Source organism: Poecilia reticulata, linkage group LG20 (genome assembly GCF_000633615.1).
Source record: "Poecilia reticulata strain Guanapo linkage group LG20, Guppy_female_1.0+MT, whole genome shotgun sequence".
Lineage (NCBI taxonomy): Eukaryota > Metazoa > Chordata > Actinopteri > Cyprinodontiformes > Poeciliidae > Poecilia > Poecilia reticulata.
The window spans coordinates 15229473-15254043 of NC_024350.1; the positions used below are offsets into that span (position 1 = coordinate 15229473).

The 24571-nt window shown below is 38.3% G+C and overlaps 1 protein-coding gene across 2 annotated transcripts in view; it reads right to left on the minus strand.

Moving 5' to 3' along the window:
- arfgef1 (ADP-ribosylation factor guanine nucleotide-exchange factor 1 (brefeldin A-inhibited)) overlaps positions 1-24571 on the minus strand; it is a 54246-nt gene that overhangs the window by 28809 nt on the left and 866 nt on the right. For both annotated transcript variants that reach the window (XM_008396235.2, XM_008396236.2), the window contains exons 2-5: positions 7306-7336; positions 3418-3574; positions 1212-1358; positions 91-270 (exon numbers count right to left, since the gene is read on the minus strand). In XM_008396235.2, the coding sequence (XP_008394457.1) occupies positions 91-270; positions 1212-1358; positions 3418-3574; positions 7306-7336 (515 nt within the window). The remainder of the gene's footprint in view (positions 1-90; positions 271-1211; positions 1359-3417; positions 3575-7305; positions 7337-24571) is intronic.

The window sequence follows — 24571 nt, forward strand, 5'->3', positions numbered from 1 at the left end:
ATTTTCAGAGACTGTGATTCAAGAGAGATGCTGCGTGTTTATGTAAACAACAATCAGGCGACTTTGTGTTCCTAGAGCATTTGAACGTACTGCTTGGTTCTCCATGCGTGCGAAGATGACGTTGAGCATCTGCGTGAGCGTGGCCTTCGCCGTGGTCTGGTTGATGAGGTTCTTGCTCGCCAGGTAGATGTTGTAACAGGTGCGGACGGCTTGCAGCACGGTGCCTTCGTGGATTTCTATGTGCTGGGAGGTGACTGCTGTCAGGAGAGCCTACGGTGGAGAAGGAAAGACGGGAAGTGTGAGCTGAACTGAAATCTTTGATAGTCTGAAACATTTCCTTATGGTTGTGTTTTCAGTATTTTGCAGTGCGTAAAGCAACATGAAGAGTGGCATAGTGGAAACATCAAACTGCAGATGTAACACATACAGTTTCAAAAGTTAGATGATAAAAAAAAAGAAAAACTTGAAACATTCAGATCTGTTCTGTTTGCTTAGCCACACCGACCTAGAACCACATATCTGCATATAAGCAAATCTGAGACTTTCAAAATTTGCTCAAAGTTAAAATCAAACCGGTTCTAAAACGGGTTCTGGAACAGTGCAGCGACATTAACGATAGTCATTTCATGTTCCTAATTTCAGAAAATCTGGTGGCATTTGGTTTTTAAGAACTGATAATTGCTGGTTTGTTTTCCACAAGTAGACAGTCTCCTGTCCAATTTAGTCATTAAGCACATTTTAAACACCAAGTTCGTAAAAAGTTCTGCACAGAGAAATAAAAATAAAAGGAATAACACCAAAAATTTAAAAATAAAAGGCGTATAACCAAACCAGATACAAAATTCTCATTAAATACAGACATTAAATTGAGAATGTCAACTCACACTGGGCGAACGGCGATCAGGAAAAAACACGTTTTTAAAAGAGAAGCTTCCTCTCTAATATTTAAAGCAAATATGACAGATTAAATATATTTGATATCCAAAGAAACAGTGAGATGTGCCGAGTCACCCAAACATAAATCTTAACTGCAATAGTCAAGGTACTTTGCGATGAAAGCGTGCATCATTTCCTCCAGGTCGTGCATCGACAAAACTAGTTTAAGTTTTGCTGTTTACTTTCAGTGGAAGAAACTCAGTTTGCACAATCTGATTAGCTCAAAATGAGTCTGAGTATCTGCGTATGAACGATGGAGAGTAAAATGATGGGACCTTAATGATCTGTAGCTGCACGCCCTCATCAGTCTGCGGTCCCTGAAAACACGCGCAGATGGTCTCGATGATCCTGTCGATGAGCTTCTTTCCTGGTGCTGTGCTGTCCGGAGCGCTGCCCGTCAGGTGGCCGTACGCTATCAGCTTCTGCAAGTCACACAAACATGCCGATATGTAAAAACCTTAGCAGCACAGATTGATAAACCCCTGATGACCTTCATTGTTTTGACATCTACTGCAAGGAATAAAAAAATAATGAACACCTGACTCTACTTGTCTTGTTTTTCATTTCCCTCTCAGTAGGAGCTTCCAGATGTGCACTGCTGGCCAGAAGTTTGCATACTCTCATCATTAATTTGGGGCTTTTAACGAGGAATTTGAACCATTCTTTGCTTCACCGTAAAGTGATAAGCGAGAAAACAAGAATTCAGTGCACAAGATTGATTTTATTGTGGTTTTTCTATATAAAATATGTCAAATATATCATAGGAGATTTGACTGTAATATTCAGTCAAATCTCCTCAGGGATTATATGTTGTCATTTATTACAATATGGGATTACATTTATTCTTTTATTATGATATGTTAGTAAGCAGGTATTGAAGCTTGTATTGATTAACAGAGTATGATCTGCTGTAATATTATCATGCCACGACTCTGCATCCTCTTAAATATTACATGTGCACATTCCTGTGCTGGTTAGGTCGACTGAACCAGAGATAACAATAACAACCTCTTATTAGGAAGTGTGACTCATAAAACCAAAACTGTTAAAAGCAACCCAAAACATTAGTTATGCGAGCGGGAGCAGTTTGTTATTCAGCTTAAGGTTTGGCTTAAGTTGATAAAACTGCTGGTAATCAGAATGTTTACCAGATCTGACTGAATCTTGGCATGCATTTTGTTTTTCTGTCTGATCTCCGAAAGATACCTTTTGCATTTTATTAAAGTTTGGTTGATTTTAACTGCTGATCTGTCACATCACAAGCCTGGGGGAAGACGTGTGTTAGACTTTAACAGAGGTCGCAGCCATATCACACAACTTTTTGATAGCAACAAGTTTCTGGCATCACAATCAACGTCATTTCCATTCAGGTTGATGTCAAGACCAGTTCTGATGAGTATTTGGGATTATTGTCCAGATAGAACTCAGTGTGTCCACGTTTCAACCATCTTGCTGTTGATTTGTGCAGTTAATAAAGTACCCCTCGATTATTGCATCCACTTTATGCATAGCACCGGTGGCAGCCAGGCAGACCTCAGCATAACGCCACTGACGGTTCATAGTGTATCCTTGGCTGTGGCATTTCTTAGTGGTACCTTAGTTATTCTTTAACATTCTACTGCAATTATTTTAATCGACAAAATTGGGTGTCTTACTCAGAAAATGACCAGAAAGCACATTAAAACTGGTTTTGGCAGCTTTGAAACAGGCTAATAAGAAGCCTCTGGATGGGGCCAGCCATCAATCCTGTTGAAAATGTATGGATGGTCCTGAAAAGTAGAGATATTTAGGCCTCAGCACTTCCTCCATATCTTTCTGCACAGTGTGCCAAAAATGGTTAATTGAAGGCCGAGCCTCATAAATATGACAGTGATCAGCGTTACTCACATGAACATTTTACATTTAGCATCCCGGTAAATTAATTGGACAAATTTTCTTCAGAAGTAATTATCTTTTTCTTTTTCTTACATTACTCCCCCCCCCCCCCAATCTTTAGATAATTTCACTGTTTATCCCACATGGCTTTAATATATATAATTTTATTATCTTTAAAACTTTCTTTTTCCCCCACATACTTCTTTGAGATCAGCTTCTAACTGAAGTTTGTTTTGTATTCAGGCCTGGGAAACCCCTCTGTTTCCCCATTTTGCAATTTGCTCCATTATGGCCTCATCCAAAGGTAACTATTAAAATCCTAGTTTAGCAAACCTTATTGGTCCTTCAGCTGTTTCTCACTCTTTATTTCTTTCCAATTCTGCAACTCCAATGGTATGCTTGAGTCCGTTCCAAGACATAAACCTTCTGTCTGTTTTGCTTGTCAGAAAGATTAATCCTACGCTATCCATCGCAAGACTCTGCGTGAAACATCAAGGTTTTATTTTGCAACTAATTCAAGCAAACACTAAAGACACTCTTTCACTCTTTTTCCCCGAGTGAAATCCTAGATAACCACGACGGTTTAGAGGACCTCCTAGCACTGACCTGTAAACAGTCGAGTGAGGTGATGACGATGCGGGGACATTTGGATTGACATGCTAGCTCGAACGGCAAGAAGTACTTGTCAGCCTCGATAAAGTTCGTCTTGGATTTGATGGGCGGTAGCGTGCCGGAGCCAGATTTGCCGTCTCCACTTGGTGGACTAGGAGAGGAAAGAAAAGAGTAAATACAAGAGGGGGAAAAAAAAACACAGATCACACAGTTCAATCTGTCAACTTGAGACAAGAAGAAGGGTTCAAAATCAGTCTGACACACTCGCACTTCTCTTGACATCCACGCATGACTAACAGAGCATGAAAAATTAAGTGCCAGGGATGTTATGTTTCACCATACAGAAAAACTGCTTCCCCTTTCAAAGCAGGAGCAGGATGTTAAAGCATGGCCTTTTGGTAATTCGGATTTAGATTGACACCATGTGTTTATGATGCCAAATATTTTGCTTCTGAAATTTCAAAGAGCAGCAACACAGAGATAAAGACGATGACTGCTGGTTTCCCAGACACTGCTGCCACACCCACTGCACAAGCTGGAGTAAGAGGAAAAACAGACGACGGGCGAGCGCTACAGAGGGAGGCTGGGATGGAGGCAGACTGATCAAAAAAAAAAAAAAGGGAGGAGGTCGCATTGTTTATGTCTTGGCAATGAAAAGAGGTGATTTCAGCCTGATTCTGAGGGATGACCACACCGAGTGCAGCAGGGCACAATCATGGGTGGGGGCAGGAAAATAAGAGGGGATAGAAGGAATCGAGCATGAGAGCAGGATGAAACTACAATAGAAAAGATTCAGAGTGGAGAATGAATTAGAAAGCTGTGGAGAGAGGAGAAGCTGCACACCAACAGCTGAGGAGGCGGCGGATACACGCTTTCTTTCTTTCATTTTAAAAGTACCAACACATATTGTCGGTTTTAATAGTTAGTTTTAATAGAGTGAATAGTACAACAATCAATGCATCTGATGTTTTTCAATCATTCCCCTTAGACTTCAGGGTGTTTCTGCACCCGTTATGTGTGTTAGCAGCACATGGCTGCCAACACCACAGCTAGTTCACAGTCCGCATCAATGACACGTCCTGTTGATTAATACTTTTCCTCACTGTGGCTTGGTGAATATTGTGCCATCTTTAGATAAAGCTGATGTTCAAGTTTCAATTCTTTGTGCCAGCCTAAGATGTCTGGCTGCTGACTGTGCATTTTCCTTTGCTTACCCAGCTTGTTTTAAGTGAATAAATGCAAGAAATCCTTCCAGTTTGGGACTTTTAGAGTCACAAGAGAAAAAGTGTAAAATAAACTTCAATTATGACTCTAGTGATGTGAGAGGAAATCTCCTTGCTGGCCAATTTTCACATTTCAGAACATACATCATCTGACAGGAGACAAAGATTATTTAGCATATTGTGAGGTGCAACAACAGGTAATAAAAAGGCATCTAGAAGCTAAGTAAGCTGTTTAAGCAAGAGAAGAAATACAAGTCAATTTTAGCTAATTGGTTATCCTGTGATACCAAAGCAACTTCATTGGAAATTAAGTTGCATTTGCTTTGTGAATACATGTTTTTAGATTTTTCAGTGAAATTACTGTGTAGATCGTGTAACAGTTGTTCCTTAAATTCAACAATGATGGGATTGCATATATTTTTTGCAACTGAATTTGTTTTTTGGGGGTCTGGATGTACAAAGTTACAGACTAATTGCCAACATAACTCATGGTTGTTTAAATCCAACATAATTGTGATAACATTTTCAGTCTGTTTCACCTCCCCCTAGTATTAGTATGCAGTATTAGTATGCATCATCTCCAATTTTCCTGGAAGAAAGAGATGTAGCAGAACAGCTATTTCTATAATGTGAAGCAGCTGTTTGACATTAAAACAGCTGCTTCTTTCCCCACAGAATAATTTCCTTAATTCTAATATTATTTGCATTTTAGTTTATTCGATGTGTTTTTATAGAACTATTTTAAGTAAATGCATTCATTACTATATTTGAAATATTTTTGCAGCTTGTCATTTTAGTCCGTCTTACTTTGTTGCGGTTTCTGATGGTTCGTTTCATTTTTCTTAATATTCTTTGAGAAAAGTGCTGTATAAACCTTATTAATACCCCTACAATGCAAGGAGTAGCAAATTTTAAACTTCTGTATATCAGTAAACAGCAAACTGCTTTATAAACATACAGTGAGTAATTTCATCCCCCATCGAAGAACAAAGTCAGGTGAGTTAATTCAAGCAGCTGTGATCAGTGGTCTGGCTCCTGCAGGCCAGAGCAGCTGTATGGTGAGGATATTTAAACGTTGAGAAGCTTTCTATAACGAGAGCAGTAAGACCAGACCAACCTTACTCTGGCTTTCCAGTAACAGCGATCTATAATCCCATTTAAGAGCACCAAGATTGGAAGTGTTTACTTTTTGGACTGAAAACCATCTGCTCTGTTGCATCATCTGGTTTCACTATAGACGGGCAAAGAAAACTCAAGGGTGGGCTTCAGTGCTTTCTTATTGACAAAATATTATTTCTTGAAACCAGGCGAGTTATTTTTATTTTTTTTGTCAAAAACAAGAACAGTCATGCATGCAATTAGCAAAAAGGGCCATGCTGTGAAACCGGTGGACTGCAGGATGGTGAGACGAGCAGACAGACCGACAAATTAACCAGCTAATATGAGCTTGTTGCATTTGTACTTGAGCAGAATGTAAATAATATTCTACACTAAGCACTTGAAAAATGTCATAAAATTCAGTATCTGCTTATTCAATATTTTGTCCTAAACTATACGTAAAAGTTATTGTTACATTATTAACTATAATATTTTTGCAGGTTTGGGTACAATTATTGCTTTTGCTTTTTAAAGCAGTTTAGTTTTAAATTTTTGTGTAAAGACAGTGATACTATAAAAAACATGTTTTTTTTATTTTTATTTGCAACCAATAACTTGTATCAATTGATACTTCTTTATTCAACTGAAATGGGAAGATTGAGGATATTAAGCAAATGAAATTTAATTCTGTACCCAACACTTCCTTATTGAAGGTCTGAGTAATGACAGTGGTGTTTTGAACCATATTAGTGAAAAATTCAGTGAAAGGAAAAAGTGTGGCAAAAACAGAGCACAAGCAAAAGCAATAACAGAAACTTTATTTTGATTTTTAGCCCAAATAATCAATTCATAGAAATATACATGTAATTTATCATCCTGTGTGTAGTGAAACTACATACCAGAGTTTTCCTTTTTAAATTGAATTGCTTTGATATTCTAATTTATTTAGATCCAATTCTATGCGTCAAAAAAAAAATACACTTGAACCAGCTGGACTGACGCCAAAAGCAGCAGCTTTTCTGCAAACGGGGCGAGGCCCTACACATGTTTACTCCATCAGACTTTAACTGTGAAAATTTTGTGAAACCTGGAGGATTAGTGAATGACACGAAGCGTGCTGGGGACAAAATCAAGGGAGAGATAGTGTGTCAGAACGGGGAAAAAAAATTAAAGTTGGAAAAAAAGGAAAAGACTTGGCAGGGAGAGCAGAAGATGTGGGGGCTGCATTACATTCCAGAGTCGATGTTACTTAGCAATTCCTTTCAGGAGCAAAGCACAAATAAGTACAGGCCAAAAAAACCATCAGCAATAGGCGGGGGTTCATAAAGGAAACTAATAATGACCAAACAAAGGGGTTATTGGGGAAAAAACCCCAGAGAAGAGAACCAAATCAGTGGGGGCAGAGCAACAAATGCCTGGTCACACACACAGAGCATTATGATCCCCTTTATAAGCCTGAACAATGAAGAACAGCAACAGAGAGACCTGCAAATGAGCCATGAATGCAGCACCTAATCAAGCACAAATAAACAGAAAATCCATCAAATGACCAATGGCTTACCTTAATTTTTCTGATTCCGCCTTAATTTCCTCTGAAAGAGAAGAAAAGAAAAAGTAGAACTTAATCATTTTTGCAATAAAAGGTAGCTTTTTTGTAAAACAATCTTTCTCTGAGGTAAAAACGATAGAAAAACCACATTGTGATGCAGACATTAAAGTTAGCAAACAACATTTAGCTGTCAAAACGTCTCATTTACAACACGACAGGCAGAACCCGTTCTCCCCCCCAGAACCTTGATAATATATCGCCTCAGTAGCTGCACAGTGCCAAAAATACAATCATAATTCACTCTGCATCATGTCTGAGAGATGGGCCAACATTGTGTTTATTTCACAGATCTTCAGGCAGCAAAGCAATTGAATGAAGTCACCGAAAACTGTGAAAACGGATATAGAAGAGCAGAAAGCCACGCAAGGGGAAGGATGAGAGAGAGGGAAAGAGACAAAAATAGAAAGCTGATTGGTACTAGACATTAAAGGGGCCTTCAGCGATGGAGTGTTTAAAAGCACAGATACAATTGGCAGCATTCTCACAGAATTGCACCTGCCTGCGGTTGCCGGGAAAACCTCAGTCACAATTATTTCACCGCTGCAAGGCTAAGAGTCTTCTCAGAGGACTCCATTTAGAGACAATATTTTAGCTTTTAACATCCTGTGGAAATAAATTAAAGCCGGTTTCAAAATGTATTTATTTTTTATAATTAACTTTGTGTTTGTGGGTCAGCCACAAATAGAAGAGGTTGGGATCTGGAGCCGTGCCAAATTCATTACATGCAGTCATAACGTAGACCAAGACATGGACTGAATCAAACTAAGACTCTTGAGTCTGATTTCTCCATTCTTTTTTGTTTTGCATTGTTATGCATGTTCTTTACAATATCCAAAATAATATAAATTAAGTCAATGACTAAATAATCTATCTGAATGTGAGGTCGTGATCTCGGGATGAAATTTCATAAGAAATGTGTTCATATTCTCATATTCATAAGTAAGCAGTGACTCAAAAAGTCAGGATGTTTGTGCTTATAAAGTTCTTAAAGGAGGCCTTCACCTTTAAGAAAATCTGTCCAAATCTTTTTATACAAGTCATTCTCTTATGGAGGCAATAAATAATGAAACAGATTAATGTAAATTTATGGGATTTAAAACATTTGACTGATCAATCAGAATATTCTTACCCTGAACATTTACTGCTCCTGAAGTAAAAGGAAGCTTTGGAACCAAAACGATTGACTTCCTCTACAGCTGACAGACTAATCGAGTCAGTGTTTACGAGGCTTAATGGAGACAAACAAGAACAGTAAGATGAGAGATACAAAATGTGTAGATGAAGAGATTTAGAAGCGGATGTGCTAAATCCCAACAAGAAGAAAAACAACCGTTTTTTGGACTTCATAATGTTGTTTCCTGTTGAACACTTGCTCGGGTTAAATATACAGATGAAGCCAGAAGTGTCAGGTAAAAGGCTCAAGCATTTGATTGTCCAGTGGTCTAAAAAAGGTGATGAAGCATGGAGTGAAACTAAAATACATGCCAAGTTACAATTATGAGTCAAAAAACCCAAAGAACAAAAAAAGATTATAGCCGTTTTTTTTTTTGCCCTTAAAAGTTGTTTATTTTAAGCAAACAACTTTTAATTTGATCACTTCAGTGTTTCAACTACTGCATGCAACATTGATTTTAGATGGACTTTTGCATATGCGTCTTCTAAAATAAACATATTTCCATCACGTCTTATTACTGTTGATGCGAGGAGTGGCAATATAGAAATGCGAAGTTCATCCTACAAGTCAAAAGGTAGATGGAGTTGCTCCCAGTGGAAAATAAGAAATCTGGCACAATTTCTGCTCATTTTTTCGAGTGGGAAGTTGGAATTTCTCAGTTTCTAACACGGCATTTGAAGGAAACCACATTCCCAAAAGTACACACACTGTATCCGACATATACCTGATGCCTTATGCCATCTTTCTTACTTTAGCTCGAGTACCACTTCAACAGGAAACCTTTTAGAGCTCCATGATGAACGAATGAAGCCATTAAACCTTGAATCTTCTCATTAGTGTGTAGCTTTCCCATTTCACCCCGACTTTGACCCAGATTCCAACATTAGATGATGGTGATGCATTAAATGAGTGCAAACGTCAGCAGGGCAAACGCCCTTTTATTAGGGAGTAATTTTAGGCTTTCCCTCGATCACCGGGGGGCGACTACATGTGGAGAGCTCCCTTTCCCAAGCTGCACCGCAACTTCGAAAGACGGGGCTTGTATTAAGCAGCAGTGTCCACGCAGTCCTCACTGGCCACAGTTAATCCGGACAATTCAGCGTGAGCCCATATGCCTTTAGGTTGTCATCTAAATGCAGCACTAAAGCTGCCTCATGCCGTCTCTGCTCTGTTGTTCAGTGAATGCAATTTCCAGGCGAGGGAAGGGTAGTGAAGGGGGAGAAAAGAAAAGATGGTAATTGCTGAGAAAACTAGAAAATGATCACATATTTCAGTCCAGCGTAGAGTATTAACAGTCCGCCGATGGGGATAGAAAACGATTCCTGAATTTCAGAAATGAGTCATCTCAATCAGCAAGATTGGCATGGAAACATTTCCCACTTCTAGCCACATATATAACTAAATCAGTTTATGAATCAGTTTATTATATCATAACCTCAGTGGCAGATAGATGTATTAAAGCCAACAAGTCAGCAAGCTTCCCTCAGAAACTAAACAAAGTCTGATGATATACGAGCCTGAGACTTCAGGAGGGCCGGTGAAAAATACATGAGATGATCTGAACCTCAGCCTGGAGTCGGCTTGGACAAAATATCCAATTGCCGAGATTACAGAGGACAGCTGTAATATAGCGTTTAACTGGGGAAAAAAGGAATGAAAAACGCAAGATAAGAAGATTATCAGTTGCATGCCTTTGTTAAGATGAGTGAAACCCTATTAGACGGCTAACAATACCGAGTAATAAAAGCACGACAACCTCCAAGATTAAACAGACGACTGGGAGGCGAGTATAACGCCTAGACATCTCATACAAAGAGGGGGGAAAAATAACACCAACATCACACTCTTCCTCTCAATCTGATGGGTTTCTACCCTGCCCTGTCTGATATGCGTTTCAATAGGGACTTATGAATGACCAAGCTTAACCAAGCTTACTGTGAGCTACAAACAAAAGCTGATCAGGGTCTTAGATATCAGCAGCACAAACACACAGTCAGCGTCTTGGCATGCAAATACACACCTGTAAAAGATAAATGTGATGAATTAGTAGGAATATTGCGCCAGAGGTTAGAAGCTGGATTGAAGGAGAATCAGTGGTTGAACTCTAAAGGCAAACATTGGTTAAGACTAGTAAATGAACTTCTGCTCCTGGATTCACATTTCAAACCGTTCATACTTGGTTGGTGGTGCCAGTGAGTGTATGCAAACAAGATTTTGAAGAAATGGTGGGCATTAATATTCATGGAGTCTTCCTCAAACAAGTCAACACACTTCTAAAACACACAGCGCCTGGCAAGTGTTTTGTTACATTACAACCATAAATTTCCATTCATTTAACATTTTTTGAAGAAAGGACAAAACAATGTTACGTTTAAAAGAAACCGTCGGCCTGTCTGTCTCAAGCTAAAGGCTAATGCAGACTGCTGGGCTTTTGTGTTTTATTGGTGAGCAACAGATAAGGGCTGAACGACTTCAGAAAATATGCAACTATTGTAGTACCATTGTTGAAAATTGTCCTGTCGATTCTGATCAGTTTACATTTTTCAGACTCTTTATTCACCATCAGACAGTGGTAAAGAAAAACCCTCGTTGTTAGCATCTCAGTCACTAGAGATCTACATCAGGTATGGGCAAATATGGCACTGATATGCAGAGCAAGAATGCATGAAACTTGGAATATTGTAAACATCCAAATATTGCAGCCTAATATTTCTTTGCGTGCATTGATATTACAGCAGAAATTATGATTTATAATATTGTGTGGTTCTAGAATAGCCCAAAACTGAAGTTTTAAATTGTGGATTGGAAGCTAGATAATATATTCTTCTAAAAGCCAGATAGGTGTGGCATGCATTTATATTCAACCACGTTACCCCTAAATAAAATCCAGTGCAACTATATAAAGATTATGCTTTTGTATAAGAAGGCATCATCTTCTTGTATAAAGACGATGATGTCCTGATGAGATGAGACTCAAATTGAACTTTTGGGAAGATGTGCAAAACATTGTGTGCTCAATAAAATGACAACAACAACAGCTTCAACCTGGCAAACTGGTAAGATTTAACGGGAGCCGATGCTGGAAGAAAATGTAACAGTGGCTGGAGAACTTGAGACTCGGGTGGAGTATTCATGTTTGATGAGACAAGACGTTAAATACACAGCCAGAGCTGTAAAATTTAAAATCTCAATAAAACTGAAGTTGCAGAAGTTTCTAGTTGCAAATATATGACAATGTGTAAAGGTTCCTGAAGAATTGTAAGAGTACATCATTTGCACAAATGGTTTTCGTTACACCTTTTGTTAAGCAACACCACTTCCAATACAAGAAGAAAGGCAGACAGCTTTTGTCATGTATCACATAAAAGTGCTCAGAGTGTCCCGCTGCAGCCAAGAGCAGTTTAAAGACTTACTCTGGTCTCCCGTCTCCTAAGCCCCACCCAGCCGGAGCGCTGTGACAAAGCATTCTTCAGCCCTCAGCAGCAGCAGCAGCAAAGAAACCTGCAGGGAGTGTCTGTCATGGCTACAACTCCACACAACCACTGACGCTTGATTTACTGGTCCTACACACTCCTCGGGCGTGCTTGGGTTCACGAAATGTGTTGTGTAACATCAGATTATTCAAATGTAATCCCAGCTGTCATTTCAGATGACTGCATGCAGCATCCAGGTTCCGTTTGTATAAAACAGATGGAGATGGAAGTTTAAACTTAAATTGGTTTGTGAAGTTTGGAGCCAAGACGTGAGGTTTTAAAAACTGTTCCAAGACTAAAAGTAATCAATTGCTGGTGAAAGGAAGTTTCAGCAGGTGGTGCGAAATGAAAAAAGTGAAGAAACACAAAGTTATAAAAACATATATATCCTGTTTGAAATAAAGAACTGAACCAGGAGCTGGCTCAGCTTGATGTCATGCAAATTTAAAGTTCGCCATCTTTTCTCCTGTAAGCAAATCTATAGCTATGACCCTAATCTACTGTTTAAAAAGTCTTAGACGTTCTTGCTGGTTTAATAGCTATAAAAACACATTTGAAGATGCTACTATTTATATTTTAGAGCTACACGTTTTACTGTGTATTTCAGCCAACAAACAGCACCACACCTTAGATGTGCCTGTACTAAGACTTTACAACTACGCAGCAAAGAATTTTCAAAGAGGTTTTACTTTACTTTAACAACAAGAAAGGCTCTCTCTGGCTAACAGAGTAAGTTAATGTTTAACTGGACATTTGGGCTTCTCGGACTGGTCTGGTTTGTCTTTACTTGTTACCGTCTTATCAGATATTTTGGTCAATGGGCGTTGTAGCTTAGGGTCAGCCAGAATAACAATACAAGCAGCTGAACTGAGAAAAACAAAATCTCAGTCTTAAAAATAAAAGTCTTAAAGAAAACATGATATGCTTTGAATTTCCTCCCTATGGCCCTAAAAGCAAAGCAGTTTAAATGCGGGGTGCACTGTGTGTTCAGGCTGCGGGAAATTTGAAGAGGACATTTGTCAAAACACAGAAGCTGTGTGTCCATTTGCTTCTGCGTCATAATACTACAAAAATGAAATATGCATGGGGTGATTTGAGGTTCTGAAGCATGGGCTCCGTTGCTCACCCTTTATCTGGTTGTGCAGAACACACTCAGTCCCACAACAGACAAACAATGGCTTTCTGTGGATAACCCGAAGCCATTTACTTAATGAGCTTTAATGTTCTTTGTGTGTGGTTTGGAAGAGGAAGCTGCAGAAACATGAAAGTATTGGATACAAATTAGAGACTCGCCGATCACAGATTTTGTAAAGCTCCACTTGTCTGCACCAATTATAGAGATTATTCTAAAATGTTAGAACACATTTTAAGGCACACTTTAAAAAAAACAAAAAAACAACAACTTTGTTTTCTTTAATTGATAACAGGTTTATTGAATATATATATATATATATTCATGAAAACCACCATTTCAAAATTTTCTTTGCCTGAAAACTTCTAGATGTTTCAGACAATAAATAATATTTATTTATAAATATTTATAATATCAAAAGTAAATTGTGATTGATTATCAAAATAATAATTCTGGAGCAGCTTTTCTGTCATGACTATAATTATTTAGATTAGAAGAGGAGGTGGGATTTGATCACCAACTAAGCAGGTGGCTACAGATTTTTTGGGGTTTGTTGAAAAAATAATGTTTGAGCGCCACTGCTCTCACATACCTTGCATACCACACTCACACACTGCTGCTACTGCAATGAAGAAACTTGACTAAGATATTGCAGTAATTACTAGCATATAATCTCACAGCACACAATGAATTTGCTTCACTCACCACAAGATGCTGGATGCTTGAAACTGAGCAACTGCATCAAATATAACCAGATTATTAGTTATCTGACCAGTTGGGGTATCCTGACATAGAGCATTAAAACATATTTCCCAGATGGTCAGTTGATATTTTTGTGTAAAAAAACAAAACAAGACTGTGACATCATGGATCGAGCTATAAGCAAAAAACTGAATTGCATGACAATGACTTCAGCATAACCTTCAGAGGAAAAGCATGTTAAAAGCGATGTGTACTTTAAAGACAAAATCTAATTTCTTTCGGCATATTTTAGACCCATGTAAAATATTTTTTTAATACAGCAGCATACATGGCGAAATAGGAGACAGTGTGACAGCAGCTTTACAATTACAACAAGAAGCAGTTGCTAAAAACCAGAGTAGAGCTAAATAAATGTTTCTCAAAGGAGTCGTTAGTGGCTCTGAGCATCTACTTGCACCGATTTTCAACATTTCAAACAGGAAATTAAGTCCTTCTTAATGTTGACACCTTCCTATAAAGCAATGATGAGTTGACAAATTTCTGCATTTTCATCCTGGAACAAATGTCAAAAGCTCTTCTGCCCGTCAGTAATTCATATATATATATATATAAAAGAACACAGGCAAGTTTTGTATCAACAATGGGCATTCAGGTCATAGTTCAAGGCTATCCTCCTTTCACAAAACAGCTGTAAACTCAAGACGAATCAGATTTTTTTTTTTTTATTCTTGAATATGATTTTTGATCCACAATTTATAAAACTGACCAAAGATTGTTAGCCGAGATTACGAGACATTCATTACAAGGACTCAAGAAAACAAGGTGAGGTACACCTGGTGTAGCTCACCTATTCCTATTAGTTGTTTACTGGAGAGACTTTAGAATAAATAAGCTTGACTACTAAAACATTAAATTCCAAAAGTCCCAGATTAGACATCGAGAATGTAAGTGAAATGCTTTTATTCTGCTTTATAGTCAGAAAACTAAGACATTAAGAGAGCTTGATGATTTGGTAAGAACCATAACTGTGTGTGCAGCATGCACAGCCATGCAATGACAAGCCACACTCACCAGGACACAGAGTCTTGCTGCCTTTAGCTGTTGGATGAACACCAACTCAATAACCAGATGTTGTGCCAACAACATATCCATCACACTGCATCGCTGCCACGACGCACATACTGCAAGAGCACAAATACAAGAAGCACTCCTGAGAGCTTTACCATTTCATCACTTACGATACAACTGAGGATGCATGGGGACGTTTAGCTGGCAGGAGGCAGTCAGATAAACAGACTCCTCCCTGGAGATGCTCCTCAACACATAACGGCTCGCAGAGAGAGGACGACGAGTTCAGACAGTGAGGACGGTAAAAGAGAGATGGAGACAAGCCGCAGGCTGCCCTCCAGAAAAGAAAAAAAAACTGGTTATGGACCTGTTCTATTACTCTGATCTTTGTTCATGAGAAAAACAAAACAAGCCTGTCTTCCCATATTTCAAAACATGCAGCTGAATGTCTCGCTTGGTCAAAGAATAGTGATTCATGTTCAGTTTTTCTAACCCTGGGAAGTCAGTTTAGCATACAATACTGTTTACTGATTCAAACAGAAATGCTACAAACGGAAAAAAAAGTGCATTTCCATCCATGGCACATAATGTGGTCAATACTTTGTTAAGGCTACTTCTTGCATGAAGTAATGCATCAATGCAGCATGGTATGGAAGCGGCCTGTGACTCTGCTGAGGTTCTGAGGAACAATTTGCAAATTTAAATTTAATATCCAAGGTGTCTATATAGCCTTTCAATGAGGCTTTGGTAAGTGGAGCTTCCTGGCTAATGAAGTACACTGATACCAGAGTCAAAGTAGGTACTGGTCTCTTAGCAGTGCAGGAAGGTGCCAAAGTCCTGCTGGAACATGAATTTAACATCTCCATTAAGCTTGTCAGTAGATGGTGGATGGTTGTGCCAACTCTGGACTTAATAAAACTCAAACTTCACACTGGACCTCAAGAAGAAACTTGGATTTACAATCCTCTCAAAGCTGCAGCCATCCCTGTTGTTTGTGCATCTTCCTTACATAGGAAATATAGTCAAGCAAAAGACAACAATTGCAAAGGGGCAAAATATGTAAGTAATAAGGACCAAGTTTTTTCTCAATTATATTTCGAATATAAAATTTCTACTAGATACCAGCATAACCAAAGTAATTCACAAATAGGGAGAAATCAAATTAATTATTTAAGAAATCAAGACATAGACATAAAAAAAAAAAAAAATCAAATGTTACTACTGAACATTTGAAGACATGGATGTAAAAAAGTTGTAGAAAGTCAAGAAACAAGCTGAAATCTGTCAGTGTTAAGAAAGCTTCCCTGCTGCTGTGTGCAAATTAGGTTTATAGCATATAAGAAGCTTTACTGCAGAAAACATACCAACAGTAGCGGTTAAAGCTAACAATGCAAAATACATCGCCATTGGTCGATATTAATCGTTTTTTGACATATCGGTGTCAATTCAAAAAATAAACCTGGGCTGATGTAAAACGATATTCATTTTCATCTCGTTACTCGTTACATGTTAAATGTTCAGTACTTATTTTACAAGCTGTCGATGTGACATGAATAACTAACAAAATTGTCGTGTGTCCCTGCTATATTTCGTTTGCATAAACTGTAAAAATGTTTTCATCAGCCAAGAGCTTTTGAAAACATTTAACCACGATGTACACAGATACTCTAATAAAGGCCACACCGAGCCTCTTCATTTAGCTTTTCTGAAGAAGCGCTCCAGTGTGTACCCACCTCCACTCTAACACATAAATATACAGTAGCTGCAATTACAGAGAGCTTGATTAAAATCCGACCCGAGACTTTTCCATTGTCCGGGATGAAAGGAAAGGTTGCACAACTCTAATTAAATTTGGTGTGGAAGAAGGAAGTGGTGTCAAAAGGTTGTCCGGGCTGACTAATCGCTTGTGCACTAGTGTATGTGTGTGTGTATCTGAATCTGTGTGTGTGTGTGTCCCACCAATCCACCACCCTCACTCACGCTTGTATAAGCCTCCGTCTAATCACTAGTCTCACTCCTGTGGCTGTATCAAGGCTTTCATTTTGAAGCCAAAAAGTCCCCAAAGCACTTCGCCTCCACATGGCCTTGATTACTCAGCTGTTGGTTTTGTTACTGAAATCAATTCAGTTTAATGATTTCATTCTGGTCAAATAATTTAGCACTTTCTGCTCAAATGTTACGACCTACCCTTTCAGCCCTGTGAAAGGGAGTCATTACACTCGCTGTACCAGCTGGAGACAAATAGCCAATGAAAGGGAAATAAAAACAGTGTTTGTTGTTAAAAATGCCCTCCTCAACTTCAGCCAAAATAACCTTGTTTAATCCAAAACATCTCCCAAACTCCCATCATTTGGATCATCTCTGGTAAGACAAATATTTAGACACACAAAATTTACGTAGACTGTATAGAAAGACGCAAATCTATTTTCTCTTGTCCAACAATAAATCAGGTTAACTTTTTTTTTTTTTTAATATCTCAATTAGGATTCAAATATTTTCTATCTGATAAATGGCAGCGTAAAATTCCGGCCCATTCCTACTGACAGAACTGGTGTAACTGGGACAGGTCTGATTTCTTGCAGACTTTTTCAGCTCTGCCCACAAAGTTTCTGTCAGAATGAGATCAGAGCTTTGTGTTGGCCACTCAAGAGGCGCTGACTTTATTGTCTTTAAGCCACTTTGTAACCAATTAGGCGGTATCCTTGGGCTCACTGTCTGCTTGGAAGAACCATTTGTTACCAAGCTTTAACTTCCTGGCTGATGTATTTTTTTCTTCAATAATTAAGCTTTGTGTTTTCACAAGTAGACTAAAAGTTTTGCATATCAAACACCATGTTATACAGGACGTGTAATCAGTGCTGAATATTTTGATTCAAGTTGCCTAGTCTACATTTTACGGTTTTCATGCCTGACCAGTTCAATAATGCTGCAAATCAGGAGTTGAAATAAGCACCCACCACTGGCCAAAACACCTCAATCTACAATTTTAGTTCAATTTTAAAACGCCTAAGTTCCACTGTCTGCTTTCTAATGGGCCTTCCTTTCACATCTCAATGCGGCATTGCAAGTTTGTTTCAAAACAAATATGCTGAGAGGAGTACAAGTTAGGAATACAAATATTTTTTTTTATCTAAATAACAATTAGATAATGTACAAAACACCAAACTGGCACAGAAAGGTAAAACAAGCCAGAAAAGGGGATTTCTCTTCATCGGATGTGCTGAACCCACAGATCACACTTTATAAAGATCCAGTGAAAACTACTGCAGAAGCCAAACTCTGCAGTCTTCCTTATTTCCTTTATTCGGTGTACAGCCAATCAGAGGCAAGAAAAACGAATGGTGCTGCTAGATTTGTTGCTTTGCAAAAATGTCAGCTGATAGCAGATCAAATAACTCTGCACCTTTTTATTTCAGCATTTTCTTTAAAATATTATGCAAGACATGCTCCACAAAAAAATAAATCTGTGCATAGGTGGGATTCACCAGAATAATTTGGGGTCAAGCACCACAGAAAAATCTGTTAAAGGAGTAAATCAGCAGCAAATACTCAACTGTGAATAGGTGGGGTCCACTGCATTCATATCACAAAGAAAAATGCTCAGAATGCAATAACTGTTTCCAAGTGTTTATCTAAAATGATATTGTAATTGTAATCTCTATCAGTATTATCACTACTGTGTGAATCTACTGGGAAGAGGTTGGAATGTGCAAATTTCCCACTGACCTGCTCAGACTTGTACTGAAATGTGCAAAAAAAAATTTAATGTTCTCACTTTTATTAAATACATCAAAAAGGTATTCCAACTATTCCAACTAAAAAAAAATCCATATAAAACAGTGTCATTAGGGAAAAAACAACAACAAAAACTTAATCGCAGTAACCAGCATGTCAGGCTTCTAAGGAAACCACAAATCAATATAGACCAGGAAAAGTTTAATCAGTACATCTCTAATAAACAAAAAAGACATTTGTTTATTTCTTGTGTTCATTAAGTGGCATGAACTGCACACAGCTTACTTAAGCTATGAAACGGCCCCTGGAAAACTCCTGTACTGGTTGAATCTCACAGCACTCAAGCAATATAAAAGAACATAAAAATGTCACTAAAGATGACATTTTTCTCCTTTTAACAATCCCTACCAGCTTCTTGCAAACCTCCCTTCCCTTCGGGAATAAGATGCACGTTTAAGTGAGGCTGTTTTTTTCTGTTTGTTCCCTAACGTCCAAGGTTTGTTCCAGACAGCAGCCTTTAATTCCTGCGTTTCCCCTTTTAGAAAGGTTGTGTTTGGTCTTTGGAAAGTCATGGTCAAAAGCTCAATTAACGACGGGATCATTTATTACCCGGTGCTTATCGTGGCTGAACAGACGCCGGCCATAGGGAGGCGAGGAGCTTGCTATCACCATTCTTAACGATCAGAGGTGCATTTGTTGTACTGGCCTCCCTGCCAACTACAAGGATGAGGGTGCAGACAGTGGCCTTGTGTTTAGTGCAAAACCACAGCTTGCAAGCTCTTGCTGACTTTGTGTTTGTTTACAGCTCTGATTCAAGGTTCTTTTGACCGTGGATGGGGAAATATTTCCCAACAGAACAGAAATACAGTAGTGCAAGGAAAGCCTTAGCAGAAATGTGAAGTGGGGCTTATTTTTTCCCCAACAGAGATCTTACAGCGTATAATTTACAAAAGAAGCAGCTTATTGTTCATCAGAAATGTGTAAAGAATTATGCTTTATTTAGAATTTTGTACAAAATGATACAGATGAGTGAGAAATGTACCAAATAAAAAGGAAATGGCTTTACCATTTTCAGGTAGCTCACCTTTATTTTCTGTCAGTGAATGCACCATAGCGAAGACTGTTTAAGTTATTTATTCACTACACTATAAATCACACTTTTTGCCATTATTTTTTGTCTTTTTCTAAAGTTCTGCCTTGCAACTTCTGATGTTTAGTTTTGCAAATCTTTGACACCTATATTAGATCCTATATTAGATGTGGTCTTTTTTTTTTTCTTTTTATCCTATCAGCAGGTTTTCAAGCATATTAAAAATGTTTTGGCTTCCCACTGCTTATCTGAGATATTTAAGACAAGAGGGATCTTGCAGAAGATAGTGAGAGGATCTGAGGTAATTGGTGAAACGTTCCAACTCCCAGAAAAGTAAATGGTGAGGTCTTGAGAAAAATGACTGTTTATAAAAACAAAATGTTTTACCAAGTCATTTAACTAATCTAAAAAAAAAGTAAAACAAAATGTGACTTATTATATAAAACAGAAAATCAAAACTGGCCAAAAATACATAATCAAAGAGTTACAAACTCAAAATTGACCAACAAAAACAGCATCGGTGTATGCAAGAAGCAATACCACAAACAGCGATGTGCCCTTTTCTGCTCCGCCTAGACTGTACACGAGAAGTGACTTCTGTGTTTAAATTTCATGATCGATCATTACTTTTACAATTAATGTTCAACAAAAAATTACGACTACATGGTAAATAGTCAACTTCTCCACAACTACACCAGATATTTGATTATTAGTATGTCAAAAACACTGAACAGTTACTAAACACAAAATTTAAAAAATGCATTATGATCTATTGGATAAAATAAAAAAGTAAAACAAAGAAGTTAGGTTAAACAGAAACTAACAGGGAAAGTTGTTTCTATGTTAAAAGGCTAGCAGTAACACAATCCTCGTCTCCACTACTTTATTTGATGCCTTAGAAACGGTGTGCCAATCTTGGTCCTCAAGTCTCACTGCTCTGTATTATTTTTGATGTCTTCCTGCTCCAACACATCAGTGTTAATTACCCGCTAAGCAGGCCATCAAGTCCACCAGACACCTGGTAATGACCCTTCAGTTTAAATCAGGTTTGTTGAAGCAGGTAAGCATTTTAAAGTAGAGCACTGGAACTCCAGAATAGAAGCAGAAATAAGAAACGCTGTTTTGGAGTAGTTCTCCTGACCTCTCCCAAAAAAACTCCTTATTGGCTTTGCAAATAAAAGAGAAAACTTACTGGAGGAAATAGGCCAGGAAGGAAATGTACACAAGATAAAAGGGATTACCAAGATAGCATGAAAATGTTACTGAGCAGCCATTAGTCAGGGAACGCTTGTATGATATTCCAGTTTAATAAGTCTGATGGTAAGAGCTTCAATCTAACGCTTTGACTTAACCTTAGGAATTGCAAAATATGTATGGTAATTTATTTAAATATTTAGTTCCCTCCAAATTATTAGCACTCTTGTGAAAAATGCATTCAAATAAGAGAAACGAGTGCCTCCCTTTTGTCATGTTTATACACAATTTATAGTAAAACAGAAACTAATACATTTCTAATTGAAAGTTCCCAGACACTCTGATCAGCTTTGAAAGTAAATTAGGACAGTCTGGTGTGTCATAGGGTGCTGTAGACAAGTGATGTGATTTGGCTCCATATCCCAGTTTAAATTAAAGCTTATAGGATTGCACCGACATTCAATTTTCAATTTTGATTTCAATGAGAAAAATACTTGATCCCGTTGGACACCACAGCAACATTTTTGCAAGAGCGTTCTTTCTAGTAAAGAACAAAAAATATGATTAATAATATCACAATTTTTTTCTCTCCTTTGGCAAGGGCAAAAGTTATAAGTAGAAAATTCAGTCCTTTATCAAAATGTATAATTTCACATATCAAATTGGGCATTTTACGTCACTGAGTGGTGGTCAATTTTTAGGGTGTTTTCACTCTTGATAGTCCAGTAGACTCAACTGAAATCCAAAACTGCAACATTTGTTACAATTCCAGCTGGTGCAGTTCCTGTTCACACTTCAACATGTCAAACAAACTAAACCCTTATAAAAACCTTTTTACCCCATCACCTGTGGTGGCGCTGTACCAAGAACCGCTGGCACCATGCCACCATTTTACTCATTTTATCATCCCATCTCAGCCCACGGCATAACCTGGAAGGAAGTACTCTACCTTTTTCTTGCATATTTAGCAAATCTGATTTATAAATCCAAACCATCCTCTAAAGTTTGAGTTTATAAACAGCGGAATCATCCACATCCGTAAACATGTGAGAACATAATTGTGAAATGACAATGGAGCAAAGCCTGAATCCGCTTTAAAAAAAGGAAAAAAAAAGCCACTGGGGCCTTTAATATTTTGAGTTAACTGTCAGTCTTACTTCATTTCTGTTCTCTCCTATCAGACTGTTCCTCCGGAGATCCGGAGATAAAAGGACCTCCCGTTACTGCTGCAGCTCGGCGAGAGAGTGAGAAACAAAGATAATATACTCCTTGCGAAACGGCGGAGTGACATTTTGATAATCAAGGAGAAAGGTCAGTCTGGGTGCCTGACTGTCTAGCAATGGTAAAACTTCTCAGATCAATACGCTAGTTTTGGGAGTAAGAACTAGCACGCAAAACTCAGTTTTTGCACTGAGGCAGTCTCCCAACTGGAAGACTTTTAGACAGCAGAGATGAGACTGACAAAGACACTCTCTTTGAAATGTCTCAGGGAACAGGAGTGGATTATGTAAGTCACTCAGTATACTGGGTCACCCAGTTGTTTTTGATGTGCACCATTACTATGCCGCTGCTACACTCGGTGCAGAGCTTCTCGTTTTGCACAATCTGAGTGCCTCTAACATGTTTTTTCCTACTTCCGATTGTTGGATATGCTTTTAATAGAAGTTTGCTGCAATAAATGTGCAGATCTTAAGAAAAATAGAGGCAATAAATGCCTTTTTCAAGCAGCGTGCAAAGAAAAACTGCACAGTGATGTCAACTGTGATCTTTATTCTCAGAAAAGGACTGGCAGGTCACAAATCAGACGAGCAGCACAATGCAAATCCTGCACTTCAAGCACAAGTTTAACGCAAACAACTCTCGTGGACTCGGCCTTTCTTTCTGTAGCTGCATGGACAGTGAGGAGTTGTGATGAATGTATGTCTGTGTGGGTGGGCCGGTGCAGCAAAACAGAGCAAGTCTTAGCTAACATAAATGGAGCATTTAACCTTCCAGGCCATTACAAATCTTTGAGCCGCTGAGCATGAGAATAATGGCAGCACTGTCAGGACAGGTAGGATGTTTGGTTGCTCCATGACATGGGCGCTTTGTTTCTCTGACAGTGTCATGTTACTAGCGAGGCTGAAACCTAGAAAAACAAAAAGGGAAGCACAGGCTGCTTCTGCACAGCAGAGCAGATACAACGACTGAGATTTAGGTGTTGGGCAAACTCTGGAATGCATGTTATTCCACCTAAAGTGAAAAGGGAAGTTCAGTATGATATTGAAGTATCTTTCACAGTACTTGCAGATTTTTCTCAAAGGTCGTTAAAGAATGAGGCAAAAGGAAGTGTCTGGTTTACAATGTTTACTTAATTTGCAGCTTCCCCCTTTAAAATGTGAACAGAGATGTTAAAACATGCACTTTGTGTTAGGTAAACTCCAAATGTAGAAACAATCAGCTTGAAATACTAGTCACACAGCTTGAAACCTTTCTACATTTTGCCATGCAGAAAGGCATTTTAAAGAAGTTGATAACTATTAAGCGGAAGAAAAACAAAGAGCAAAGAGAGTGGCTGATTTTGTATTTCACCTGTATGATAACGTAAGATAATGGTTATAGTTTGATGTAATGAATTTCATTGTTGAACTGGCTGTTTCGCTTATAGATATCTTGCTAGAAAAACAACCTTCATTCAAACACATTTTCTTCTGATTTTTACCCCGCATTTAGTACCTTCCAGTTTCCTGTTAAATGTTCCTGTATATTTCCCTATCCCTGATGAGAAAAGCACAACACATAGCATTATTCTGGTTATTCTTATTTCTGGATTTTGAAAACTAATCATTATTTCCCCTCTGTTTTGATCTATCACGTAACATTCCAATCAAATACAAGTTTGTTTTTGCTAGACACTGTACACTGTACACTAGTTATGAGCCGTATTGCTAGGACTGGTCTTAAATAGGTATTTGGATTTTGCTCTTTTTTTTTAAACAAGTGTATTGATTGCACAAAAACCGTCTTTGATACTCTGCAAATCTGTTTAATACTCAAGCTAACAAATGAAGCTAGCAAATGTAGTTATCAAAACGGGGAAGTACAAGGAAATCACTTCAAAATAAAAGCGGGACTTACGAATAAACATATCATTTTTGGCATTTTCAAAAAATACATACATTATATATACTTTACCCATTTATCTCCTGTGTGTCAAACATTGTACACACAACGAGCTAGTTTGTCCTACCTCTTGCTTTTAATTTAATTTGTTATTGTTGATAACACCGGAAATTCAACTATGATTTCACAGACTCGACAGGGTACCGACATAAAAATGGTGCTGCTGTCAACTGAATATTCCTTCACGCTTCTAGCTAATTACACATCACGTAGCAACACAGAGACTGGGGAGAGCCCTGGGTAATCAGTGATTAAACTGGTAAATGAATAATAGGTGTAGCGAAGGACAAAGACACCTGCTCACTGTGTTCCAGGAAGAGATGGGGATATCTCACCTTTAGGGACCTAAATACAATTCATTTGTGTTGTTTTAATAGCACATTTGTCTGCGTAAATTAAGTCAGTGTTTAGAGAGGGCTACAGTTTGTATCAACTTTGTTTCAAAACGATGTTTGGCCCGTTCTCCCCTCGCAAGCATCGGCTCGGCC